Source organism: Buteo buteo, chromosome 10, assembly GCF_964188355.1.
Source record: "Buteo buteo chromosome 10, bButBut1.hap1.1, whole genome shotgun sequence".
Taxonomy (NCBI): domain Eukaryota; kingdom Metazoa; phylum Chordata; class Aves; order Accipitriformes; family Accipitridae; genus Buteo; species Buteo buteo.
This window is the reverse complement of record NC_134180.1, coordinates 34051628-34078470: the sequence shown is the minus strand read 5'-3', so window position 1 is coordinate 34078470 and position 26843 is coordinate 34051628. Positions and strand designations below refer to the sequence as shown.

Genomic DNA, 26843 nt, shown 5'->3' with positions numbered 1-26843 from the left:
CATTTCTAAAGCTGACTGAAGGCTGTGGTTTCCATGCTGTGCAAAATAGGATTTCCACCACATGACTTCATGCAGCAGCTCTCTGCTATGAATCCTCATAGAGCTGTTTGATCATTTTGAAATATCTAATACTCATTTATGTGATTAAATCAATAAAAAGTCATCTCTTTTCCATTAAGATGTGCAGCAGATTTACAGATCAATTTCTTTCTTTTTGTACTACAACTACTAACAAATAAATGGAATTGTAAATTTTGAGTAGGAGTTTTCTGACAAAATATTGCACCTGAAACGTTATTAGTATCTCTCAAATTGCTTCTGTCCTTGATGTCTAATTTTAAATTCAAAATGGCACACTAACAAGGTACTGAAAAATAAAGGTGGTTTATTTTTGTTATGAGAAACACCATGGGTGTCAACTCTGTATAGAAGTCCATGACTGTTGAATTTTCACAAAATATTATCTTTATGCATGCTGAACACTGTCTAGAATGGAATGAGCTTTAGAAAAACAAAGTTCTGCAAGCAGGAGCAATAAACGAGTTGTTCCATAAGCTGCTGGTCTAACACAGGTTATTTTCTTACAGAACAGTGCTCTCCTGCACCAAAGGCCCCGCTCCCTCACCTGCACTAACCCAACTCCTTCGCTCCTGGCTCTGCCCATCTCACCTCGCTCTCACAAGTGAGTTGAGTCTCATTATACCATGCTGCTTCCACGCTCACTGGTTGGCGGCCAAGAAGCACCTGAAAGCCAAGTCCTACCTACCTTACCCTTTGGAAACGGAGGCACAGGACAATACTTTGCCTCCCCTCCCTCTCCCCAGCCAAGTTCAAGAAATACATAAGGAAATACTGAGCTCTATCTCTGCCACTTCTGTTCCTCCATCAAACCACTGCTGCAACTGCTCAATGAGTGTGAAAGTTACTGCTGGGAGCAGAGAGATCAACACTCAACCTGAATTTCAAGGAGCTCTTTTCCTTTAAAAACCAGGCTAAAGACAACAAAGCTTGTATTTGAAAAGAATAACATCTCTAATACAATTCTTTGCAATTGAGATCTAAATTTATTTACAAAATCTTTCTTCATTGCCCGTAAAATTTCTAAAAATCAGTCAGCACAGAAGACAACTGATAAAATTAAACCACAAATGTGGAACGATAGCAGGAAATAGACAGTCCCCCCAATATATTACTATGTAGAAGCTACAATCGCCTAAAAAAGTTGAATATCACTTCTGATAGTGATGAACAAAATTCACCCTAAAAATTACGTCAAAGCTTATATTGTGAGTCTTATATAGATTTTTAACTGTATTAACAAATCAAATGCTAAGAAATTCTGATACTAGCTGCAAACGTTTACTCATAAATCTGAATATACTGCTTTAGTCAGGATTAACTACCTACCATACTCATCACTAAGTTTTCGGGCTACATACGTTAAGCTCCACAGAGCACCTGACGAGCAATAATTATGTTGATATTTCCCAGTCTTGAAGGGACACCACTGTACTGCATCAGATCTGATACCATTTATTAGTTCACACACTTCAATGTGATTTTATCAAAAACCAGAGAGTAGCGTGAATATGAGCACTCATCCTATTAACTACTACATTAACATATCTACATCTCCAAGAAAAAAAATGCCAAATGTACTAAGAATGATTTAAAATTTAAGGTTATGCATAGGTCTAAGACTGTAAGTACTGTAAGTCAAAATATTTGCAAGCCCTGCCTAGTGCTGCCTATATCATCATAATACTGTTTTGCTACTTTAAATACTAAAGCAGCTTGTTCTCAGTAAAGCATCTATCCATCATTTTGTAGAAACAAACCCCTTATCACATTCATATACTATGAGAAGTAAGGAACAATGCATTTAAATAAATACCTTAAAAAAGAAAGGATCAGTGGATCTGCACAGCATGATTTTTACAATGAATACAATAAAAAATCAGTAAGAAATTAAGAAATCATACCTAACAAACCAGGAATATGATTTAATTTCTTAAAAAAGAAGAAAGCAAGCCTAAACAGTATTAAATCAAGTAGCTTAGAAAAACACCGTAAGAATTACTCGCAAAATCCTTAGATTACCTTTTGGATCGTCTCAACATGCTGGTAGCAGGCAGAGAGAAATTGGACAGCACTGTCCAAAAGGAGTCAGACATGATCTTTAAAAGCTTTCATTGCTGGGAAAATACAGCACAATCAAGCCACTAGCAATAAATAAGGAACTAAATAATACCAGTGACAGAGCCAATGCAAATTCCCTGTAGACCTTGCAAGCTGTTCCATTAATGTGAGACAGGCAGGCAAGCGTACATATTGCTGCTGTTTCCACTGCCTCTGTTTTCTCCCGGCTCCATCCCTGCCTCCCTCCCTCCACCTTAGGAGGCAGTGCAAAATAAGATATTTATTCCCTTCCTAATATATACACTTTAAAACTGGAGTTTGTTGTATACACAGCATACATGCTTTGTATATATCTCTCTGTGTTCATCCAATTACAATCAAAAGATTTTCAAGCAAAACCATAACCGGGTTCTGTTTGCTATCCTGAATAACACACGGTTTTTAAGCTGTGCCTGCACAGAGAGCACCACTTACTGCCTAGTTTGTGTTTTTGTTTTGAAATGGTGGCCCTTCTGCTTCCTAACTACGAGGCACATCAGGGGCATTTTGCTTATTTTTTTAATTAAGCTTCCATCTTTAAACAAATCCCACCTTTTAACTTAAGTAACCCAGGTGGGTTTTAAATTTAAAAATAAAAATAAAAAAAAAAGCTTACAATGCCACCTCATATCAGTTTAAAAACAGAAATCCGTTCTCCCCCTGAAGTCAGCCGCACCACAAACACGTCAGCCGCAGTAAACACGAACTCCTACGTCGCACCTGGTGCCCACAAAACAACTCAACTGGCTGAATTCTGACAACAAAACGCAAGCGGGACTCATGTGTCATGCACATCAGAGGTTTCCCACACACTCTCTTGCACATCAGCCACAAGTTCACTTTTCCCCCTTTGCGCCTGTAGAAGCTCCTTGCCATGTTTTTGCTTTTTCCAGGGTCTAAACAAAATCTCACTGTAGCTGCCTTTGTTTTTGTTTGTGTTTTTTGTTTTGTTTTTTTTTTTAAATTTCAATACGCAATCTATTTTCTTTCTATTGTGGCTTTTTTAAGCACTTCTGCCAGTAGGAAAGCTAATGACGTTCTCATATTTCAGCCTTCTTGAGTGGCTTTTTATCACAGACATGAGAAAGATGACAATCAACAGCTGGCACTGCCTTCCATGCACAATACAGCCCTCAAAAATACACATAAATGTCTGGGAGAAAGAAATCTCTGTAGGCTCCCTTTAGCTTTCCACAGAATCACATGAAAGAATTAGATGGTCTTCATAACTTCCCATTAAATAATGGCACATTTTTAATACATACATTTATCAAGAATCACAGTATCTGATTCAGCAAAGCATGCCCTTCCATCTGAGCTTCAAAACAGGGAAATGTCATTTTGTGTGCTGCAGGAACCGAATCTCTGCTCAACACAACCATCTCTTCTAGTGCTTTTAAACATTTGTATCCAATGAATCTAAATCACATTCGGGTTTGATTTCACAAAGTTAATTTAGAGTACAACCAGACAAAACTCTGCCACTGTCTACTACTGATGAGAAAGAATAAACACATTCATTTTTGTATCCACATAATAACATATACCAATCAAGATACCAATCAAGTGTAGAAACTGAAGAAGAGCATTGTAGCATTATATTCAGGTTATGTGACTCTCCAATTCCAATAAACCCTGGTTTTGAAAAGGTATAAAAAGAGTCAGATTTACTCTGTCAGCTAAAACATGAATTGAAATTCCTGAGCAATAATGGGGGGAAAAAAGTGCTCAGTTAACTAACAAAATAAACTCATCGCAACAAAAATTAATTCCTGACTGCTTATAGTTAGCAAATAAGATTACAACCAGCTAAGACCCCTAAGTTTATATTAATTGTGCTTTTTTCGAAAGTGATTGAAAACTGAGCAGTTGAAGATATATCACTCATAATATCACTGTACTCAGCACCAGCACTTTCACATCTCTTACAGGAAGGACAGAAAAAGGAGAAGCCATTTTAGGAGAACACTTTCCATCAGCGTCAGTGACTGACTGCTCTATGGCAGCATTAACCCAGTGAAACCCTGTCCATCCGCTGCTGTTCTTGGGGAACATAGGGCACCCCAAGCAGGGCAAGGGAATGGGGTGTTTGCTATCATGGGAAACCCGTCCGTCCACCTATCTTGCTATTTAACGTGGTTCTGCAGAGCACTTACCCAAGAACTGCAAAAAGCACTTTGGGAATTATATAACGCTGGTTCACAAACAGCAGAAATTTCTTTAACACTTCATATTCCTGCTTTTCAAAATGCCTGTTCCACACACCAGTAGCAAAATCTAATCTTGCAAATCAGCATCTGCAAAGCACTCATTTTGGGACTGTCCCCAGACGTTAACTACAGCAAAGTTCAGAGTACCCAAAAAATGTGAAGACACCATATTTGGAGATGCAGTGTTTTTGCCAGAAAAATAGAAGAACACAATGAAACCATCAAACTTTTAAATCTTTTAAAGTCTTAAAGTCTTTTAAAAATATGTCATGTCTTAAAATACGACAATGTCAACATTTGCAGAATTCGCTTTAGTTGTAACAAATGTATGAAGCATAAGGATTTTCTCACATCTACAACGACAAATGAAATCCTTCTAAGGAACTATATTACTCTCTCTGCATGATAAGCAAAACATTTTGCAGAATTAGGACTAGAAACTTCTCACTAGGTTCAAAAATATAGCCTTCTGCATGTCAGAAAACATATCAAGAAAAATAGTGCACTCACACAAATAGGTTACAAGATGAGTTTTCTATTTTATTTAACTCATAAAAATGTTAATATGTCTTTGTGAATTCCTGATCCTGAGCTATTACAAGCCTGAAGAAACCTCTTTCCTCGTAAAATTCTTCCACTCGCCTTTCAGGATATTCAGTCTCCATCAATCTCCCTAATGCACCTTCTCTACTTCATGCCTAACTTGTCCTCAGAGAAGACCACCTGCAGAACATTTCAGCAGCTCCTGTGATGATGGAGTATTTCTCTGCTGACCAAATATGTAGTTTCCAGGGCCCTCCTAGTGACACCGCATCCACTGGACAGTTATAAATAACCAATGTCAACGACTTCCCCAATTTCTCATCTTTACCATTACCAAAGCAGGACGTTAATTAAGCCTGACATTAAATGAGAATGCAATTAGGGGAACAGTCCACACAAAACCCATTACTTTCTGGACTTTCATAGCAGCTACCTTTATCATTAAATAAATTCACTTGGTATAAGGCCATCTTCTTTTAAATAAAACCTGTCACTTCAAAAGTAAGCTGAACTCCTTGTAAAGTTTGAAGCAGTATCAAGGAGATCACTGAGGTCATTTTGAAAAAGAATATCCCAAAGGTCAAAACTCTTGTGACTGACTACATTTTAAGTTGACTATATATCAAGAAAAGCTGCCACAAAATATTCTTGACTATATTTTTTAAATATTTCAACCAGGATGAAGCATGTGGTAGTCCAGTAGTTTTCAAATGAAGGTAACTTTCCCGAGTCACATTATGGTAAAGGAAAACTTACAATGGAAACCAGCTGAAATACTAATTGGAAAAAAACTACCTCTTCCTAATTATTCAATCACTTGAATGGTTACATTGTATTAAGTATCACATAAATATGTGATACTTGCAGACTTAACTTTTTTTAATAGTCATATAACTTTTTTGAATAGCCTCAAACCCGCAAATTAGTTACTAGAAATACCCAGAAATTAAAACCGTTTTACTTGCAAAGCTAAATTGTTTGGAGGAGTCATAGAAGAGAAGATACATTCTTTCTCTATAAAGAGAATATAATTTTTATTTTAAACTTTAAATGACACACCCAACAAGCACAAAAATTATTCGATATAAGAAAGCATAAGTTAATGCAGATGAACTGAAGAGATACCTGCTCTGTATCACTAACAATATAGTTAAAACTGTGTAACACGTAAAAACTCCAGCAGAAAACTTTGGTCTTTCAGTACAAAGGAAGGGAGAAACTTCTTCCTATATGCTTCTAAAAAAAGGAGGGTTCCTTTAAAAAAAAATTACATGGAAGATGTGTGTTGAGCTATTTGGGGCATCATTATTATTTGAACAGTGACCTACGCAAATGAAGAACAGACTGTCTTTGAGCAGACTGCAATCTCAAGACATGTAAGTAACAGTCTGACAGAAAACATTAAGTTGAATATATCTTTAAGGTTCATTTTTCTATCATTATTTGCTAGGTTATACAATCTTAGATTTCCTCCTTTTTTGGCAGAAATCACCCCACCTCCAGAAATCACCAAGCCAATATGGAACTAAAGAGCCATACTCTTCTACTACAGTGGTTCACGTGGATTTCAGTTGCTGCCTCTATATAAAAGGGCTCCCCAAGGCACATTTATCTGAGATTAAACTAAGACCTGATGGCCAAGTTTTTTGGGGGTGAAGAACAACCAAACTTCCTTCTGGTGTGCATTTCCCATGCAGGGAACATCCTAGTGACTGCACTAGTTAATGATTCAAAGGATCAGAAATGTTTACTGAACTAGCTATGAGGCACTGCCCATTCATATACCTGAATAAAAGCTGCCAACTTCTCATGTAACTTTAATCCGGCACAGTTACTGAAGTAACAGGGGTTGCCATCATAGTGGATACCCTGAAATTCTATCTAATTCACCACAATATCACTGCACAGTTTAAGCATAAGCAAGTGCTCTGATTTCATAGTCCTAAAACAACTCCTACAAAATTGTACTTACTTAGATATAGAGGATGTTAACTACAGCTCTGACATCACAATTAGTATTTTCCAAATGAAAACGTTACCAAACAGTGATAAGAAGCAAGCACTGGTAAAACACAAAGTTAATCATGCCAAAAATCTTATGAATATTTAATAAGAAAGATTTTTTCTTTGTATTTCTATTTACAAAAATATCACTTATTCCATACACTAATATCACTAATATTCCATACAACACTATTCTTCCCAAATAACATTAGTAAGATGTTTGGCAACTTCAGTATAGCATAAGCTTAACATTATTTCAAGCTCACAAAATTGATGATTGGGCTCAGATGCCATGGCAAGGTCCATTATCCTCTTTAAATAAGTTACTAGAACTCGCATTCTTTCCCTATCCCTGTCTTCTTCATGTGTGATTCAAATGTCAGTTGTCTGATTTAACCAAATGTAACCTCAATATGCAAGTCAAACACCATAAAAAATGAGAAACGTTATTTAAAAAATAACAATACGGAATGTCGGTTCTGAAAATCTCACTTAATGTTTATACAGAAAACTTCTAACATTTTATCCAAAATGTTCTTGAAGACACTCACTAACACTTGCAAGAAACCCTGTATCACAGCGTGCTGCTATAACCTTGACATCCTCATCCAAAGATTTTCCCTCCTCTTCACCAGCCAAAATTTATCCGAAGGAAAACATAGATTGAGCCTCCTGTTGCCACCGTAGCATTTCTTCATCTTTATCATGTATTATTTATCATGCTGCACTTAAAACTTTCTTTCTAACCTGTAATACAGTGTTAATGAATTCACTGTGCAACAGCATTTGCAAACAGGAAGATGTCTTAATCTCTTCTCCTGCCATTCCAACCTGCATCAGCCTCTCCATGAAGAAGTACGGCACTTCATCAGCTTCAGTTCTTTGCAGAATTCTTCCACCCCTGGCTCCCTGCACTGAGTAACAAGACCCAGCCATTGCTAAATTCTCCCATAATGGGGGTTTTGTATATATCCCAAAGAACTGTAACACACAGTCTTTGACAGACATTGTCCATAACCCATTCCAACAAGGCTGCTGTAGCAACGCAGATTTGAAAAAGCAGGTGTTATTACCCTCTGTTTTACAGGGAAACTACAGCGCAGAGCTTAAAGGACAAATTAAGAGAAAAAGCAGGAGCAAAGGCAGCTGGCACACTTTGTGTCTTCACAGGGATTGAGGGCTGAAGAAGAACTACCAGTGGATAGTTAAAACTAAAACAAGACAACACACAAGTAATTAAGGTAAAAGGAACATGGCAAACAGCAAAGAGAGGGAACAGAGCTGTATTTAAGTGGGTGGATTAGAGGGCTTTTTGTTACTCAGATCACAACTACTAGCTTACAAAAGCAAAAAGGGCTCCCCTCATCTATGGAAGACCGCAAACTTCCAACACCCATCTCACAGCAGCGAGCTGGTCAGACACCGTGCCAAGGATCAACACGGTGCCTCCAGGCTCGGGACTACATGTGGTAACCAGCTAGCAGGGAGTGCTTTCACCTGTTTGACAGCATACTACCCAGAAGACCAAATCAAGCCTGAACTCTAAAATGAGCTCTGGCATGCCATTTGTTTCTAGGTTTAATTCAGGCTGTTTGCTCCAACCTGAACCTCCAGTGCAGGACCTTCCACTCCACAGCTTGTTTCCCTGTTTCTTGGTTAACACAATTAGGCTCAGCTGAAATGTCAAGGATATTGTAAAGCCTTTGCATTTACCACAGCTTTTCTGAGACAAAAAGCTTATTTTGTAGGACGTTGGCTAAGAAGAGTTATTCTGGGAGCAAGGGGAATGCTAATGTAATGAACAGACTAAGAGGATGAATTTTACATTTTCAAGCATAAATTCTTAATGAAGTTAGAGCATGGGATAAGAATAGACTTTACAAAATAAGCTGTGGTACAGAAGAGACATGAGAAATCAAAACCATGCTTGGGAAACATCATGAGTGCTGGTATACCAAAAAAAAAAAAAAAGAGTTCATCCAGTTTTAAAGGCAGAATTACATCCTAACTTGGCCATGAATTTTTAACAGAAATTGGTCCCTATTTTAGTTATTCCTGTGGAATAATAAGAATCTTCATAGCAAAAGCTTACCTTTTAACCTTAAAAGTCTGGAAAAGCCATGATAACATATCATCAACCAGCAGGCAAGCAAAGTACTCAAGGTTGTGAGCCTCAGAGAAATATATAGTGTACAAGACACAACGAACATGAGAACAAGCCTAGAATGCTGATTTTTATATAACTACAGATTGATACATCTCTATAAACTGTTTTACAGTAATTCTGGGAAACCCACAAAGGTGACGCATTACAAAAGCAACATTCCCCCAAATATACACAACATTTAGAAGCTCTTCTAAGATTTCTTTTGTATATATATATATAAGACTTCTAAGCTGTATGCCCCCCCCCCCCCCATATATCAGTAGGGACACACATGTTAGAGTTCTGGAACACAGAAGCAGATTTAATAATTTAAGATAAATTTGCCCAAACTGAATTCTCTGCTTTGAAATAAAGTACAGAATAGACAGATATGGAACTCTCAATGATTTCTGCAGTCTCCAGAGAAAAATTCCTTTTAAAATACTAAAAACAAAATTTAAAAGTTGGCAATGCTAAATCTTACTACACTCTAACACATTAAAAATGGCACAAATAAATCTAAATAATGTAGCTAGAAACAAAAATATATAACAGAATCGGTCATTTTTAAAATAAATCACCTTTTAAACCATCTCAGATACAAAGAAAAAAGAAAATGTTGCTCAATGGGAATATTCACCTTATACTCACTTCGCTTTCTTTTCTTCCAAATTTTGAATAGCAGATCTAGCATTATACAGATTTTATAGATTAGGGGAAGGAAAAAAAAATCAAAATATAAGCAAAATTTATGCAACTTTTTAATATTTTCTAACAAAACCAAATTTAGGCTTCTGCACTGCCTATAAAAGTGCAACTAGTGATAAAAACAAATAATATTTCCAGCTCAGATTATTTTGCACAACACACAAACTACTAAGCAAACAGATTAGCCGAGACAGCATAGATCATGCATGCAAATGAACACCACCTGCTTGCCCTAAGAACGTACTTTCTGCAGAGAAAATATGATTTGCAAAATTAATAAAGTACTTTTCACAATACCGACCACTTACAACAGTATGTAAAAAATAGACTGTGGCGTTCTACAGTGTAGTCTGCAGCTGCCCTTATTTTTGATAAGAAGAGGAAAGTTGCAGAAGCGACAGGTCACAGTTTTATGATCCATCTTGATATTAGAGGAGGCTGCGCACACTAAGCCATGGGGTGCAGGCTGGAACATGTCCCCATGGGCTGTTCCTCTATGTCAAAGATGAATGCAGCTGTAATCAACTCTGTTTTGTTCAAATTAATTGCAAGTTCTCTGCAAGGGCAATGCAGACACTCATGACTTAAAGGAACACTTCTGGTCAATATTTGTGTGTTGATTCACTTGGAAAATTGGACATTTAAAGATTTTGGAATCTTCCAATTTCTCAGAAGCAGAATGGACAAACAGTTGCATTAAAATGAAGTGTGGAGGAAAGCTGATAGGGTTTTTTACCAGATTTCTTTTGGTTGAACTTTTTTGCCCTAAACATTTGCTGAGAATTATAACTTGACCTGTTCTGTTGTTATTTTAAATTTCTCATCTATTGACAAATAAAACTGAGAATCATAGGAACAAAAATAAGAACAATATAATAGAGAACACGAAAAATAATATTCACCTTCTCAAGCAAGCTATAACCCAAACATACATTATCACTTCTACTTGTGTAGCAGATCTTCTAACAGAATCAAGAGTTTTACTTCCACACTTTTTTTTTTTTAGTGTTTATATAAATAAATGCTTATCTCAGCCCAGAGATGTGACATGACTCTCATTGCACAGCAAGTCTTTCCCAGACGGCTGGATCAATAACATCCCTGCTCTAAAGACCTGAAGGTCTAAAGAAAGGAAAGGACAGGCAGGACAGGAAGGAAAACAAAAGCACACGGAGCTCTTTCACCACAGCAAAGATTACTGTTTGAAGATTTTATTTTAGAACGTTAATAATTCATAATGACAGTGTAATGTAAACTAGGTTAGAAGATTATGCTCTCAAGTACCACAGAAGGGATTGAATGACAGAATAATAACCACTAGCCAAAGTAGCAAAATTTTAGGAGACAAACGAGGGTAAGAGAGAACTCGGAGGACTAGAACAAGCATATTTGAGATGAATGAACAAAAACAGGAATAGAGAGATGCCAAAGAAAAGGGGAGTACAGATGCAGCCTGTAGAAAAGAGAGCACAAAAGGATACATTATAGAAGATGAAGCTCTGCTGCAGGCCTTCTGGCATGGTACAGTTTTGAATATTCAAACAAGAGCTTAAATTTGAGGTAACGTTCAACATAGCTCAGGGTAGTGAGACACAGATGAAATGGGATACAATTTTAAAAACCGGTGCAATGTTACCCTGGAATCTTCTTTCCTTCTTTACATTCTAAACTTTCCTTAAGGTTTCAGTTTAATATCGGTCCACTAAATGGTTTATCTATCTAAATTAGAAATTGCAACTCCTGGCTTCAAACAGTAAATTTTAAGAAAACAGATCTGAAAGGAATCTCCTGCTCATGGGCAGGAATAGTCCCATGCTAATGCAAGCAGCTGTGTCATATAATCTCTATTTCTCCCCTGCTCAAGTCCATTAAGTTGACACTTAGTACTCGCCTATTAGTACATCTCTACTATTAGTGCTTCAGTGCAGGATGTTAACAGGCCTGTTTGCACATTCACCAATTTTCCAAGTCACAACTAAAAATAGCACATGGTTGCCTCATAGTACAATTAAAAACAAGTTTTGGAAAACGCATGGGACTGTCTATCAACAATAATAAACACATGACTGCCTGGTTAAGAATATATATGTCTTTCTCAGAATGATTCCCCTGTCAGGAATTTTTCAGTGCACAGGTTGTTTCTGTATCTGTATCCAAGATCAAAAAGTCTTTGAGGGACAGACTAGGTGGAAGGAAAAATTTTGTACCGAACTGAGCACACTACTATCGTTTGAGGAAATCACTGTTATTTGAGGGTAAGGACAGAAAAAGAAAAGCTTCAGTATTTACTACAGTCTCTTAAGAAACTGCTGAGCTTTTTGTTCCTCAGTAGAAGTTGCTAGCGTGTCCCAACCATCCCAAACTCTTTAAATAGTGCAGGGGTAGTAAATGAATCAGCTCATATGCAGGTGTACCAACAGATCACAGCCTTCAAACACAATTATATAGAAAAACCAGTTACGAACCACTTGGTTTATAGGTGAAATGTCTAGCAAACATTAAAGACCCCCAACTTCTGAAGTCACAAGTATATACTCCCCTCTGGGAGCCTCTGATTTCCCAGGTCAAACCACCAGGTTATGCTTTATAAGTGGTCCCACGGAGGGCAGCCAAACGGTGAGCCTGGAACAAGACAAGAATTCACACCTCAGGCTCCAAACCCCAGGGTTTAACTCTTCTGCTACTGCAGCTCCAGGCAGGACGCAGAGATTTTAGCATTTACATAGTGCCTCCACATGAAAAAATTATACCATTCAGGCCACCATGCCTCAATATTGCCAACCATGTGGCAAGCCAATGGACAGTTTCCGATAAGTGTAAGAAAGACAAAAAGTTATCTGAGCCTGTCAAGTTTTAGGTATCACCAATATGTCCCTCCTCTGTAGTCTCCATTTCCTAGATGGGAAAAACTATTCCCAAGAATAATAACTGCTACAAAAGAAAAGGAATACAGAGAAAAATTTCCATTAAAAAAGAAATGAATTCTGGGAAACTCATTCATTCATTCAATGTGCAATGTAGATTACAATTCAGTTGCCAAAAGATTACCTACTCAAAATTCACCATTTCACATTATGCATAATGATATATTCACAAAGTTGTTCTGTTACTCATTATTTCTGAATTGCTTATCTACATTGTTTCCAAAAGTGACATTATACTGTCTTGCAGTCAACTCTGACCAATTATTTAGCACATTTAAGAAAGCAGAACCTGTACCAAATCAAGCACTAAACCAGAAGGATATCACTTGCTGCAAAAACAGAACAATTTCCACATGTCATTCAAGCTGAATATAGTCCTCTTCATTAATCATCTGACGTTTGTCAAATAGGAAATTCTAACTAAAATAAACTCTTAAAATCTATATCAGGTGACTTTAAACTAAAAGGAAATCTAAGTAGAGATAGGAAACTATCACCAACTCTTGACAAGCCTTGAGGTATTTCAAAATAAAAATATAAAGAACCTCATCAAGTCTGAATTCCGAAATGTTTTTTATCTTCCCTAAAAATATGGAACTTCTCCTGATACAGGTGCTGTCCCGCTCTTGTAAAATATATGTAGTCTTCAAACCCAAAACATGGGTGATCTGGGGACATGCAGGCCAAGAATAAATCCTTATACTATGGAAGGGATTTCTGCACCTGCCTTGAAGTAGAAGGACTGGAGTTACAAGACCCTTATCGAGACACACAAGCAATCCCGATATGTAAGAAAAAGAGCCACAGTCTATCAGAAGACCCCATTCAAACAAGGCGGATGTCTCCATCCCTACCCTTTGGTGAAGGCGAGCTAACCAGCACCCTGCAACGCCTGGGAAGCCCATCTGTTTACTGCAAGAGAGCAGACTGGCTGAGGACACTGCACGCCAAACCACACTCATACACCCAAACAATCCATAGCTCTAAATATAGGTCTCCCCTCATCCACTGCAACAGCTTATACGAAAAAGGCTTTAAATAAAGGCACGCAACCCTCCCAGTACATTTGCTGAACGTCTATGTATAATATATTCTTGTTACTTACCACAGTTATTGATTAAATGCTTGTTTCCTAGAATAGGCTTTTTATCTAAATAAATTAATATATTCTTAAACTCTATCACAGATGTCCATAAAATCCTAGTTATATAAAACTCATAACATTGTAATTACACACTGATCAAGTAATTATGTACTGTGCTCAAACACTGAGTATTTTGGAGCAACATTAGGTTTCCCATTTTGTTTTACTTAAATAAGACAGCAAGGATCTGACAACCATCACACTCAGAAATGGTGACCAGATTTTGTACAGGCTAGGAAAAAAAAATCCATGAAACTATTCTGCAAAGCTATAAAAAATTAATAGCTATTATCAATAGACTTCATTAAGGCTAGAACCTCCGAGGGAAAACATTCCTATAAAAATAATCTCTACCATATATCCCTATAAGAACATGTTCCACAACTGGCATGAATTCATGAAATCAAAATAGCATGAGAAAATACTACTTGAATAATCCAGCTGAACCCAACTCTTCCCTTAATTTGTTAGGACAAAGCAAATTTCCACTGAGACTTCACCTCACCTGCAACACCCAGAGATGCCAGAAATACGGCACCTGAACACTTTCATCCTTGTAACCACAAACAATCCCTTTCTAGAAGTATTGAAATTAGTTTATATCTTGCTGAGGGTGTTACAAAGCGTAATGTTTTTCAAAATGGGAGGAAATGCATGTTCCTTTAATCTCAAGGCCCATCACTTCCATCTTTTAAGCAACTTGATATCAAGAAATGCTGTAAATCCATGTTTTGATTAAAGTACAAATATGGGTGTACAAAGACTTGCCTACTCATAAAGAGGACCAGCTGTGAAACACGGCCCCTTTTTCTTCTTCAGTCATTTGACTTCCCTGCTACCCCCAGAGGAGTGCAAGCCAGATCCCAAATATGAGACTCAATACTTCAGTTTAATTTTGGACATCATTCTCTTTTCTTCCTGAAGATACGTGACCTTAATTCCAACCCATGGTTGCATCAACTATAGCAGTCTTATGTCACCTGCTATCAATTTATTTTGATTGTTATCATGCCACTTCACATTTCCTTTTACTCTTTGGAAAGGTTTACATTATTTTCAATTGTTCAAAGGCTATATATAAAATATTTTCACTCTTAATGAGATTAATCCTTTCAGAAGCCATGAACTTCCATGCTAGCTGTAGAACACCCTTGATGTCAGATGCACCAACAGTTGTTCACCCATCCATGTAAAACTATCAACACCATGAAAAATAGGCAAGAGGGGAAACCTATGTAGATACTTGCAAACGCAATATACAGATGGTAAAAAATGAGAAAGATTTAACATTAAGGCATACACTTTTCTAGTTACATTTTCCACGAGTTCCTAGTATTACTTCCATAGCCATGGAAATGAGCCACAGCCTGGCTAACCTGAGGGTGTTAAGCTGAGTAGATCAATGATGATAATAACTTGCCAAGATGAACCTTTGCTCTAAGCAAGCAGGAATGGCTATCACTGGTACTGTAACTAAGTAAACAAAACTACAACAAAGAAAGACAGGATAAAACAGGATCAAGAGCTGCACAGGTGAAAGCAACAGTGACAAAAATAAAAAGTTATTATAGTAGACCCAAGCTCTTACACAGAGCCACGTATCTGTGAATCATCAACCATTCAGTATTTAGAGAGCAGATGGCTGGAAGGTCCCCATATGTAAAAAATATTATTATTATCAAGGCGAGTCCATAGTAACAGTGGAATATAGCTTGACACTAAAACTTTTATATGAACTAGTCTTAAAGAGGAAATTATTCACTGACCCATGTCAAAAGCCTGAAGATTGAAGCATTCTCAGAGGAAAAAAAAGCAGTGAAGTACCAGAAAAGCTTCTGAAAATAATCGATAATCATTAGATCTCCTCTCAAAAAAAAACAGTTCTCAACTGACTTTAACAATAATCTAATTTTGATACTTAATTTCTACTTACCAGTCTGTTAATTGGCCCCAATGCTAAACAGCATTTAAGCTCATTTAATCACCCTTGTAAAGGAACATTACCCACCACCAGCTTTTAAATAACAAAAAAGAAATTAAAATTATATTGATGACAATGACACTAAAATGTTGAGACTGCTCTTTAGTCAGTGCCCTTTACTTCACTGCAAGTGCTGCCAAAATGAGCACCACAGTAACAATTTTCACCAAGTGCTGCCCAACATCCAGGGAAGGCGGCAGGCACACTGGGCAACCACCTCTCTCTTCATGGCAGCGCACAATACACCAAGTACAGACACATGCAACTTCCCTTTCCTTTGCTGACAACCTGATTTCCACCCAACAGATGTAATATATGTTACTCTCCATTAGAGGGACAGATGCCTAAAATAGCTCAACTTCACATTTTCTTTTTACTCCTACCAGAGCTGGCCAGCAAGAGCAATATCCCTCTGAAATAACAGTCTAGATTCAGGGGCTATTGCATTACCACCTGATGAGTAACTGAAATTTGACCAGCTACATCCACACTGCAGCATGAGAACTTCAAACCAGCCCTCTGATGGCTCTGATGGCTCAAGTTTTAAGTAGGTACCACCGAGCTCCAATTTCATAACCACGCACACAAAGATCTCTAGTTTGCGTTAGACTTTGTCAGTGACTATCTCACTGGGTGAAGTTTCTTCTTAGTGAAGAAGCTGAAAGTTTCCACTGGGGCTGCTGATGGCCATACATATTCCATAACAGCACAATGTGGAGGAAGGGCTCTTCCTGAAGGAACAACACATCAGCCACGTTCTCAAATGCTTTAATACAAACTGAGCTGGTTTGGACTTTTTTCAGTTTACAAACTCTTGGTACCTCATATTTAAGCCTCCTAACAACAGGCCCGATTTTACTAATTATCTTTTGTAGATCCTGTGTCTGGAGACAAAGACTTCAGCCTACTAGGTTCTGTAAGAAACTAATGTGGATTTACAGTGAATAGAACAGAGCACAGTACATTAGCACAGACTCACTATTCTAGGCATGGGTTTTTAAGGAACCCACACTAGGCTGTTTTAATTTTATGTTGGTTTTCTGGACATTAACGATATCTGTGAGGGTTCCTTTGCTCCATGGTACAAGTTGCACATGCACTCAGAAGCTAGCACAACATACAACCAGCAATTTGCATGCACACGCAGGTAGACAGGTTTCCATTCCTCAATTAATTTTATATTCCTTCCTACGCAGGGCCTTAAACTACATATGAACTAGAAAAATTTGTACCAACAAGCAACATCAACCTGAATCCTAAATGACTGGAAGTAAATTACAACTACAAGGCTGTTCCCTTCTGTTAGATATTATTTTCTTAAACTATAAAGCTAGTAAGTTCATAAATGGTTACAGCAACACCAAACTGTTAGAAATTCCTAGTTGATACCTCTCCTTACCTCCACTGAAAAGGATGGCTGTAGCATGGACTAGACGGATTGCTCTGGGGTTGTGAGTTCAGGTAAAATACTAAAGGAGAAGTAACAAGCGCACAGTCAGCACTAAATGGGAATTTAAGGTGCTGCAGACCTGGAGCAGATGTAGGAGAGAATATGTGCTGATGAACATCACTTCCTCGGCAGTGGGAGTACAAAGTAGAGGAGATTCTGACAAGGTACCACAGTAGGAAAAAAAAAAAAATAAATCGGGGTCAATATCACATCTTCTTTTTCAATAAACTAAAAAAAAAGATACTTCCAAAATACAAGTTATATCTTCTTAATAAATGCAATAAACTCATTAGTCATCCTTTTGATTATCATCCAAACCAAAATGTATTTGTCAGTCAATATAATATCTAGTCAACATTATTTTTCCACTATTAAAATCTTCCAATCTGGAATTATCAAATCCTTTTTTGTAGTGATTCCCAGGCTGTCTGGAATACACACCACTGTCAATCTTCAATGTAAAACTTTTAAATGAGAAAAAATAACAAATTGATAATGGCACCAGTAACAGACATGTACCATTTATATCACAGCCTTCACAATCTGGGAGCCATGGTTCTACACCAGGGCTGTAGCAACAATAGAAGTATGCAACTGTGAAAATATGAATTACAAAAACCATTAACCAGAAAACACATTTTAGCACTGACAGTGTTTTAGAATGACAACTAATTAAGCCTGAAAGCAGCACTGCAAAATGGCTTTATTCTAATTTTAGCAGTGGGGAAACCGAGGCACAAAGAGGTTAAGTGACTTGTCCATAGCACATCCATGGCAGTATCAGGATTACAGCTGAGGACACTGATTCCCAGCTCAGTGCTCAGTTCTGTAAACTACACTGCTTTTGCAGGGTTAGCAGCCAATACACATACATGTATAGAGAACACAGAAAATATCTCAAAGTAGCTGCTTTCCAAAAAGCTGCAAACAGACTTCTACATAAAGATAAAAAAAAAGAGGTTCTAACACCTACTTTATTGAACTATACACGATGAGATGTCCTTCACTAGAAATAAAGTAAAAGTTAACTTAAATATTGGTATTATAAAGTGTGCTTATGCGTTAAATACATACCAGTGCCACCATGTTCTTACAACTATAACTTTGATTTTGACTGAGGGATGAAAAAATTTTCTGTTTACCATATTTAAATACAAAAGTGAGCAAAAGGGAAATCTGGGGCATGCTTCAGTTTTGTTTAGTATTCAGGCATTTTACACTGAAAGTCCTGAAGTCAAGCATGTTTGTCAACGTTCCTTGCTCTAAATTTCCTAATGAATCCAAATACTCATCAGTAAGTAACCCTTACATATTAGAAATCCTCCCCCCCTAGCAATCTCTGCTTAAACAGCTGATGAGCTTTACAGTCTGCAGACAGAAAACGTTAAGCCTGCCTCTTACCCTGCTCCTCCCTTCACTATGTGATAGATTCATTTAACCTCCTCTACTTATAAACACAGCATTAAATATACAGTTTCCTTAATTTTACCTAATAGAAATAATAAATATCACTACAAACATCATCAATAGCAGTTTTCATTAGTAGATTTCAAAGCATTTATAAAGGACACAAGCATTAAAAAGGAATTGCTTGTTTAAATTTCATTTGTAGAAATACATGTGGCAATGTAAATAAAGATTCTTTGCTTTGAATCAAAAAGTTTTCAATAGCATTCTTAATTTTAAAATATAATAAAGGTAGCAAAGGTTTCTGGAAATTTGAGCCTCGTGACAGCTTTCTGGCAGATTATTAGAAGTACTTTTTAAATCTGAAGAGTTATCAAACTAGAAAGAGTTACAAACATTCAGTTTTACTACATTAATTAATGCTTGGTACAAGACCTAACCACAATGTACCTAATTTAAAAACATTTAAATATTTCTCCTTTTTGGCTATACTTCATGGTAAATGCTCCACAAAAGTACAATGTTAAAGCTTCCAAATGAAATTTCGTGTACAGCCAAATAAGCATGACAGATAAAGAAAGTTCTAACAAATAACAGGAATGTCTATTGGCCACAGAAAATTCTGGCTTGGTTTTTTTTTTCGTAGTTTCAATTTGAAATGTTTAAGTGCAATTTATTTCTCACAACAGTCCTTACTGGATCCGCAGAGACGGGGCTCCAAGCCTCTGTTTCCTCCGTTTCATCATTGTGCTGATACACTATGGTTCTTCCCAGCATAAGAGGCTTACAGCCAGGAAGGAGAGCCCATCGTTATCACTCCAACGCAGAGCACAGAACAATCAGTACAATTCCAAGCTCTTCATGTACCCCAGTGTCACAGAGACCTCAGGAGTTCAGTAATGGTTCAGATTAATCACACGGCTCATGTCAAAAACCTAATTATTTAAAAAAAAAAACAAACAACCAAACAAAACAAAAACAAACAAACAAAAAAAACCACCAAAAACTTTCTTCAAGTCTATTCATAGCATCTAGAGAAAAGAGATGAAGCCCACCAGTACGAAATGAAGGCACAGAAAAGTCCAAGACAGAAACTAGCCATCTGACCTGTCACACAGCCAGCAATATAGTCCTGACACACTCAGGCTGAGCCCACAGCAAATCAGCAACAAACTTCTCCTGGGCTTCAAGGAGCAGGAACAGTCACTCTCGCCAAATCAAAAGGAAAGCATAAAGCCAAAGGGAGCGATGGCACACTTGAAAGGATTCTGGCAGAAATCTCACGTAGCAGCTTGAAAACTCACACTGCGATAGGAATAGAGTCGCTGCTCCCACCCAAAGCCCTTGCAGAGTCCTCGGCGGTGCAAAGAGCAGCTGTTCTTGACCGGCGGGGGAACGTGTGAACCATCCCTTTTTCAGAAATCAATCCCCTTAAGAACATACACAACTTTAATCTTAAAACATCTTCCTGTAACTCCCAAGCTGTGTTTCAGCTACAAACTTTATAGATTCTAGCACTGAAAACAGAGCAACAGCAATCACAGCCTGGGGAGCCAAATGGGGGGGGGGGGGGGGGGGGCAGGAACAAACACCTTCATTAGGAGACAGTGTTCCCTTGTACAATGCAAGTCTTGCATTTTTGTTAGCAAATGGCAATTTCAATCAGCTCAAAATCAATTTTATGCTATTAACTAAACTGCCCCAAAATAATGTCCAACATTTTTTTTTAATGTGTATTTGTAAGACGATAGCTTTCCCCCAAAAAAATCCAAATATATATCTTTGATAGACTTTGAAATATTAAAGACGGTATTTAGGCAGGTGAAGACTGCTGTTCACAAGTACTCATCAACCAAGTCAAATTCCAGATTATAACTCATATCTTCAGACCCTCCCATGATTCAAATCACAGCAGGAATGCCCCACACTACAAGGTCACCACCACTCAACAGCTATGTCCCATCAGAAGAATAAACTGCCAGTCTCAAAAGTAAGGGCCAGGGTGCCCACGGTGGCTGTGCCTTAAACAACCAGAGCCCTTGCCCCCCCACCCCATGCCTTCAGAGTAAGAAAGCACAGCAAGCAACAAAAGTTACAAATTTGGTATGTTAACGTATAATTTTATTATACTTATTAAATGAGAACCTGGATTAAGCAGTGTAAAATTCATAATAAAAACTGCACAAAAAACTTTTCTCACTTTTAAATCCTTGATGAAAACCTCCATAAATTCTTTGTCTCTGAGATTACAGTATATACAAAACACTAAAATCCCTCTTATTCACTAAATCATTTTTTTTATACAAACAATACTTTCAAATTATTTTTAAAGCCTAGTATACAAATAGCAACACTCCTACAGAGCCCTGCAGGAATAATTCGGCACGTTCCACCTCCAGAGCCAGCCCCACATATCAGCTTAAGAGTACCGGGTTATTTTTGATCTACTGCTTCTATGCAGCTCAGAGAAGGATGGAGTGGTTAGAAAATACCACCTCTTTCTCTCCCCATCTATAAAAAGTATCACAAGCAGAAAGCATTGAATGGAGGCATTATTTCTTACTCTATTTCCAGAACCAAGACAGAACAGAGTGCAAAAGTAGCAAAACTCCCTACTCCTTTTCAGAACCATTTTTTTCTCCATTTCCAGCACTTTGGCTTCTCCACTTGAGGCACAGCACTTGCTCCTGGCAGGGAAACGGCATCAATCGATCCCCAGCAGAAACGCTTACCCGCCAAGACGAACAGAAATGGAATTATATACTCCATTTCTCTGCAGATACAGAGGAAATTCCCACAGCACCTGAGCACGGCAAGATAATGACATAAACCAGCACTAAAGGCCAAAAATTTTTTTTGCCTGCCATCAAACTTGTTGTTGTTTCCCAGGTCTAAGTATTAAAAAGAATACAAGCAGAAATTGATATAAACTGGTATTCAGCATATCCTCCCAAAGAAATACCTTGGTATGTTTGTGTGTTATTTTACTGTCAGGAAGCTGGGGGTAAATTTAACAAATTACGATGAAGACTTGTTTAATGAAACACCCTATGAAATGTCTAGGGTTGTAGAAACTAAGAACCTTCAGAGGTTTATAAAGTAGAAGGGGAGAGCAGAGAAGGAGGGAGAGAAAGAGAGAAAACAAGCCCCACAGTGGATGTAAATTGCCTTAAGAAGAGATTAGGAATAAAGACCACCATAAAAGCCTTGCACATGCTTTTAGCAAACACTATTATGTTGCTTACCACATTTCATAAAGATAGACACAAAAAATTCAGGTAAATATTATTTCTCATCAGCACCTATCACCATAAAAACAGCAGTTTGTAATATTTGATTTATTTAAATGTGTATTTTTACTCGATAGATTCAGGATTATAAGTATTTTTCATGTTTCTTATGCCTCCATGTTCTTTTTCCATTTGTACACAGACTTTAAAAGTATATTTGATACAGATGGTTGACAGCAGAAAAGAATTAACAAAAATAACTTGCATCTGAAATTAAAAACTGGTTTGGCAAATTTAGTTTGCTGAGGAAATGACTCTTTTCAAATTTAGATATAATGTGGGAAAGCAGTATTTTCTTTTTAGAAAATTTTACGTTTAGATAGTACAAAAATTACAGCAACCTAAGCTAGTAACCCTGTCTAAGAAACCATGAGGATTTCAAATATAAACCCACATTTTTCTTAAAAAAACCTGAACGGATCGATAAAGTTGGCCCGTTCAGTTATAAACAACTGAACTGATTAAAAATGGGGTACTGAACAAGAAACCAGATGGCTCAAATGCCACCCCAACTCAATTTAGTGACTGCTGATTAGCCGAGGAGGCAATCAGAAGAAATAGTGAGCTCCAGGACGGTGGTGTGGATCCTGCAGCCACAACGAAAATCTGCAGTTTACAGCCTGGTCTTTTGGATACTGAGTTCCTGTTATACACATGAACGCACATGAGCACTTCATCATGAGCCTCGTCTGGCTGTGCAGTCCCCACCTTTGTCCTTTCAAGTCTGGAACATCTCTAGTGCGCTTCACGTGCAGGTGCACATCAAAACCATTTGAAAGCTGAAGACAACAATACAAAAAAATAATCTCTGTACACGCTGTAGCACCAAAAGAACAGAAGAGGGTAATGGCTGAAAATAATTAAACTGCTTCCACTAATAGGATGGAGATCAAAGTTTGGGTCTATCACTTCACATTTGCTATTTGAAATTAAAGAAAATATTCATGAATGGTAATTATTTTTTGTGAACAAAGCATGGGAAAAACATAACCAATACATTTATATGCATAATTTATTAAAGGAAAACTTTGAACTCTGATTATTGAACCACACCAGAGACAGAATATAACTACTTATTCCTGTTCTCATACTTGTATTATTCAACCTCTTAGCAGCCTACAACTCAGTTGAGTATAATTTCCTTTAGTATATTAAACATAACTCCCCTATAGAAACACACACACTTTAAGCACATTAACAACAAAATGGTATGCAAATAATCAGGTATTTCTCTTAATGTCACCCTGCATACAACTCCCCCATCTGTTTTACATGCCTGCTCACTCTGTGCTGATTATTTCAAGATTAGACTGCAAGATCTCCAAGGGCAAAGTCATCATTTAAGGTGTGCTTGTGTTCCCTTCTGCTAATATGGAAGTAGAGATGCTAATCAAGAGACTTCACAGGCTCCATCCCACCATTCATTCTCTTCAGCTTCTACCCAAGACCTTCTTTAGGTGACAAAACTCCTCATGCTCTCCTGCCCAAAATACTGAGACATCCAACTACACTCCTTAGTACAAACAAGCATAGCAACTGTTGTCGCCCATGCCTACAATCAGTTCCTGCAGAAAAATAGAGACTACTAATACTGACCCAGGCAAATAGGAAGCAATAAGAGTCAGATAAAGTTAGAAGCATTGTCAGGAAGAGCTTGCCTTCTCCATTCAGCAATGACAAATACCCTAGCTAATCCACAGTCTAAAACCTTTCTAACTCAACAATTAACCAAAGCAATCACCTTGCAAGCAGCAATAATCAAGTCTTCATTCTACTTCTGGCTGGCTAGAAAATAATTACTTCCTTCCCAAATATGATCTTTTTACAGTAGTAAATGCACCCCAGTCTCCAGACTAGCACACAGAAAAATGCTGAGTGGCTGTATATTTCTATATAATACAATTGCTACTGAACTGCTACAAAGGCTGGAGTTTGTGCAGAAAATGGATGCACCTCTTGAGGGTTTCTGGCTCCAAGCCAGATACTTCATCCTTCTGTCAATTCCTGCTTCTGCTCCTGTCGGTGAACAAAAGTGAATGAATGGCAGTCAATGAATCAGGACCTAGCTACATCCATAACTATCCCTACTCATTAGCTACAGCACAACAGCTTTTCAGAATAAATTTTATTTTCAGAATTTATTTTTGCTTATGAGGTTCACTGTTAAGTTGATTCAAGTAGAAGAAAAGCCTCCAGAAGAACTGAGAACTGCCTACAGTCTGTATTTAAGTGCACATCATTAGGCCACCCTTTTTGACAGAATGGTTGAACAAATTTATACATATTATATGTATATTTTAACATATATATACACACACATATTGTAATTATTCCCTTTCTTGATATAAATTTCTCTAATTCCTGATTTGAAGACTATGAGTGGATTTTTTTTTTTTAAAATCAAGTAAGCACTCTGATACTGGGATATGCAAATAACGTACATCAGCTCAATAAGACCCTTTTCAGTGAGCCTATAAGCTTAAAAGTATGGCATCAACACAAATATACGCAAGCTACAATGCAATACTGACTTCTTAAATAGTTAAACTTTTCAAACAACAAGAAATCATTTGGTAGAACTGACTACAGAATCTGTAATTCCAGAAACTGCAATCAAATAATCAACTAGATAACACAGGCAACTAACTGAAAACATTTCAATTCTTCATAGATTTTCAGTCTCACCAATAGCTGCAACCTTGTGCTTAAAATTTATGGCCTGGATCTTCGTGACACAGGTTGCTAAATTTCTTAACATAATGATGCCTTAAAAGGCACTCACTTGTGGAAGAAAACTAAAGTGAAGTCATGAAAACTGAACGTGTTAAGTCAATATAGAAATAAAACATTCAGTCATTCAGTTTAGTTACTACTAAATAAAATACTACACATTTGAAGCACTTCATTTGTGTCTCAGAAATTTCAAATGTAAATACATGAGTAGTTTTGTGTCATACCCACCTCCATGCTTGAACGAGGGAAGGGAATATCTCTGGCATCCTCAATTTCAATTCCAAAAGTTTTGTACAAAAATATCTAAGTTACATTAAACAAAAAACTTACTGGTACCTCACTGCTCCACCATTTGTTTTAAGAACCTGCACAATCTTCAAACCATGAACACCACCTTTCTTAAAAATCTATCAAATATAGTTAAGCTAGCCTTTAAGGCATACTAGTTTAAAAAAAAAAATCAGCCAGTGTTTCATGTTCTTTAAATAACTCCCTGACTGGTTTACCATTGTCATACAAACTAAACAAAAAGGTCTGGTCATGCCCCATTTTAAAAAAAGGCCTTTTGATCCGTTGTATTGTTCAGACCTGAATCACTGGCGCTACACAGCATTTTCCAAGCACTGTTTCTTATACAAAGGAGATAGCTTACATTGAAAGACTGAAAATCATTTCTCATTAGAACCAGAAACCTGAGGAAGAAAGGTTATATGCTTTTGTGAGCCTCATGTCTGTAGTCTACAAGCTTTGGGAAACAATTTTAAATCATAATGCAATTGCAGGCAGTACAAAAGCTTTCTCTTTTATATAATGCAATCAATAACACAATTTCTTCCACCATAAATCTGTAAGCATAGCAGAAGCTAAGCTCTCATAATTTCATTGAAACACAAGTTAGTTTGCTAAAATTCTTTAAACATCATTATGCGTTTAAAAAATTGCTATTTGTTTAAACCACATTTTGAAAAGCCTACTTTTCCTGACATTTGCTACTTTGTCGAAATACCTCTATTACACTGACTGCTCCACAAACACCTGACCTGCATGGCCCAGGAGCTGTGTACTTAGACTTCTGTCAACAGACTGTTTGAAGAGCAGTGATCAAAGTTGTCCATATCACATAAGTAATCCATGACTTCTGTGGAGTCACTGCAGTGAAGTCAGTGCAAGCAACACCCAACACCGCAGCTACTTCCATATCAGGATCAGCTCAAGCTGATAATTAGAAGTAAGCTTACACTAGTACTACTTTTCCTGCTACACTTAAGGAAATGAATAGAGGCTTCAGTCTCAGAGAAATGCAAGCTAGCTGTTTCCAAGCACATGACAGATTCTTGAAAATGCTAACAGAGAAAACAGAGTATCTGCCCATTTAAATGATTTCCACAATTGAACAGCTATATATGTTCAAACAAACTAAATGATAAATAAAGAATAATTAAACTTACAAGCTTCCTCTTCTGGGGAGACTGAGCTCCTTCTGGAAAAAAAAAAAAGAAAACCTTGAGTTAATTTTGTTATTACATATTGCTTGTTTCTTTATCAACAAATGACTGAGGCAAAATTAATAAAAAGCTGGCCGTTTCTGAACGCATGCTCAGTGTATAACTGTGCACAGTACTGCTGCGCTTAAAAGGTGAATCTGTACACATTCATAGCACAGTAGTGTGGGGTACAAAAGCTACTCATTTTGTCTGAATAATCATTGCCTTTGCAGTCAGAAAATCATAAGCACTCAACAGAACAAATATAACTTTGAAAGTCAAGCCTAAACATAGATAAGGCAGTAATTAATTCTGTCCCACATACCTCATCAGCATCATATCCAAACCACTTCCAGAAGTGTGGTATGCAATATGCCTAGCATCTGCTGCATGTATGTTCTCACAGTCTCACCAAAAGGAAAAATTAATGCAACAGAGTGGCTTTTGGTTTTTGTTTGGTGGTTTGTTCCCCCCCCTCCCCCCCAAACGTACACGTTACTTGTGTTACGTACTATCACAAAAAATCCAAGGCCAATGGAACGAAAGCCCCACTTAAAAGCAGCACTGTGTGCCTAAGCAGCAAACGCAAAGGAAGACGGGCGATTTTAAGGTTTTAATTTAAGTAAATAGACCATGAGCAT

General features: G+C 37.4%; 1 protein-coding gene across 11 annotated transcripts in view; it reads right to left on the bottom strand.

Annotated features, from left to right (window-relative positions):
• Positions 1-26843, bottom strand: part of MAST2 (microtubule associated serine/threonine kinase 2) — a 198647-nt gene that overhangs the window by 86544 nt on the left and 85260 nt on the right. For 7 of the 11 annotated variants that reach the window (XM_075037013.1, XM_075037005.1, XM_075037008.1 and 4 more), the window contains 2 exons: positions 26167-26198; positions 17238-17444 (listed from right to left, as the gene is read on the bottom strand). In XM_075037013.1, coding sequence (XP_074893114.1) covers positions 17238-17444; positions 26167-26198 — 239 coding nt within the window. Of the gene's footprint in view, positions 1-17237; positions 17445-18261; positions 18295-19391; positions 20067-26166; positions 26199-26843 lie in introns of those variants that run through there. The other 4 variants (XM_075037012.1, XM_075037014.1, XM_075037016.1 and 1 more) reach the window with 3 other exon arrangements.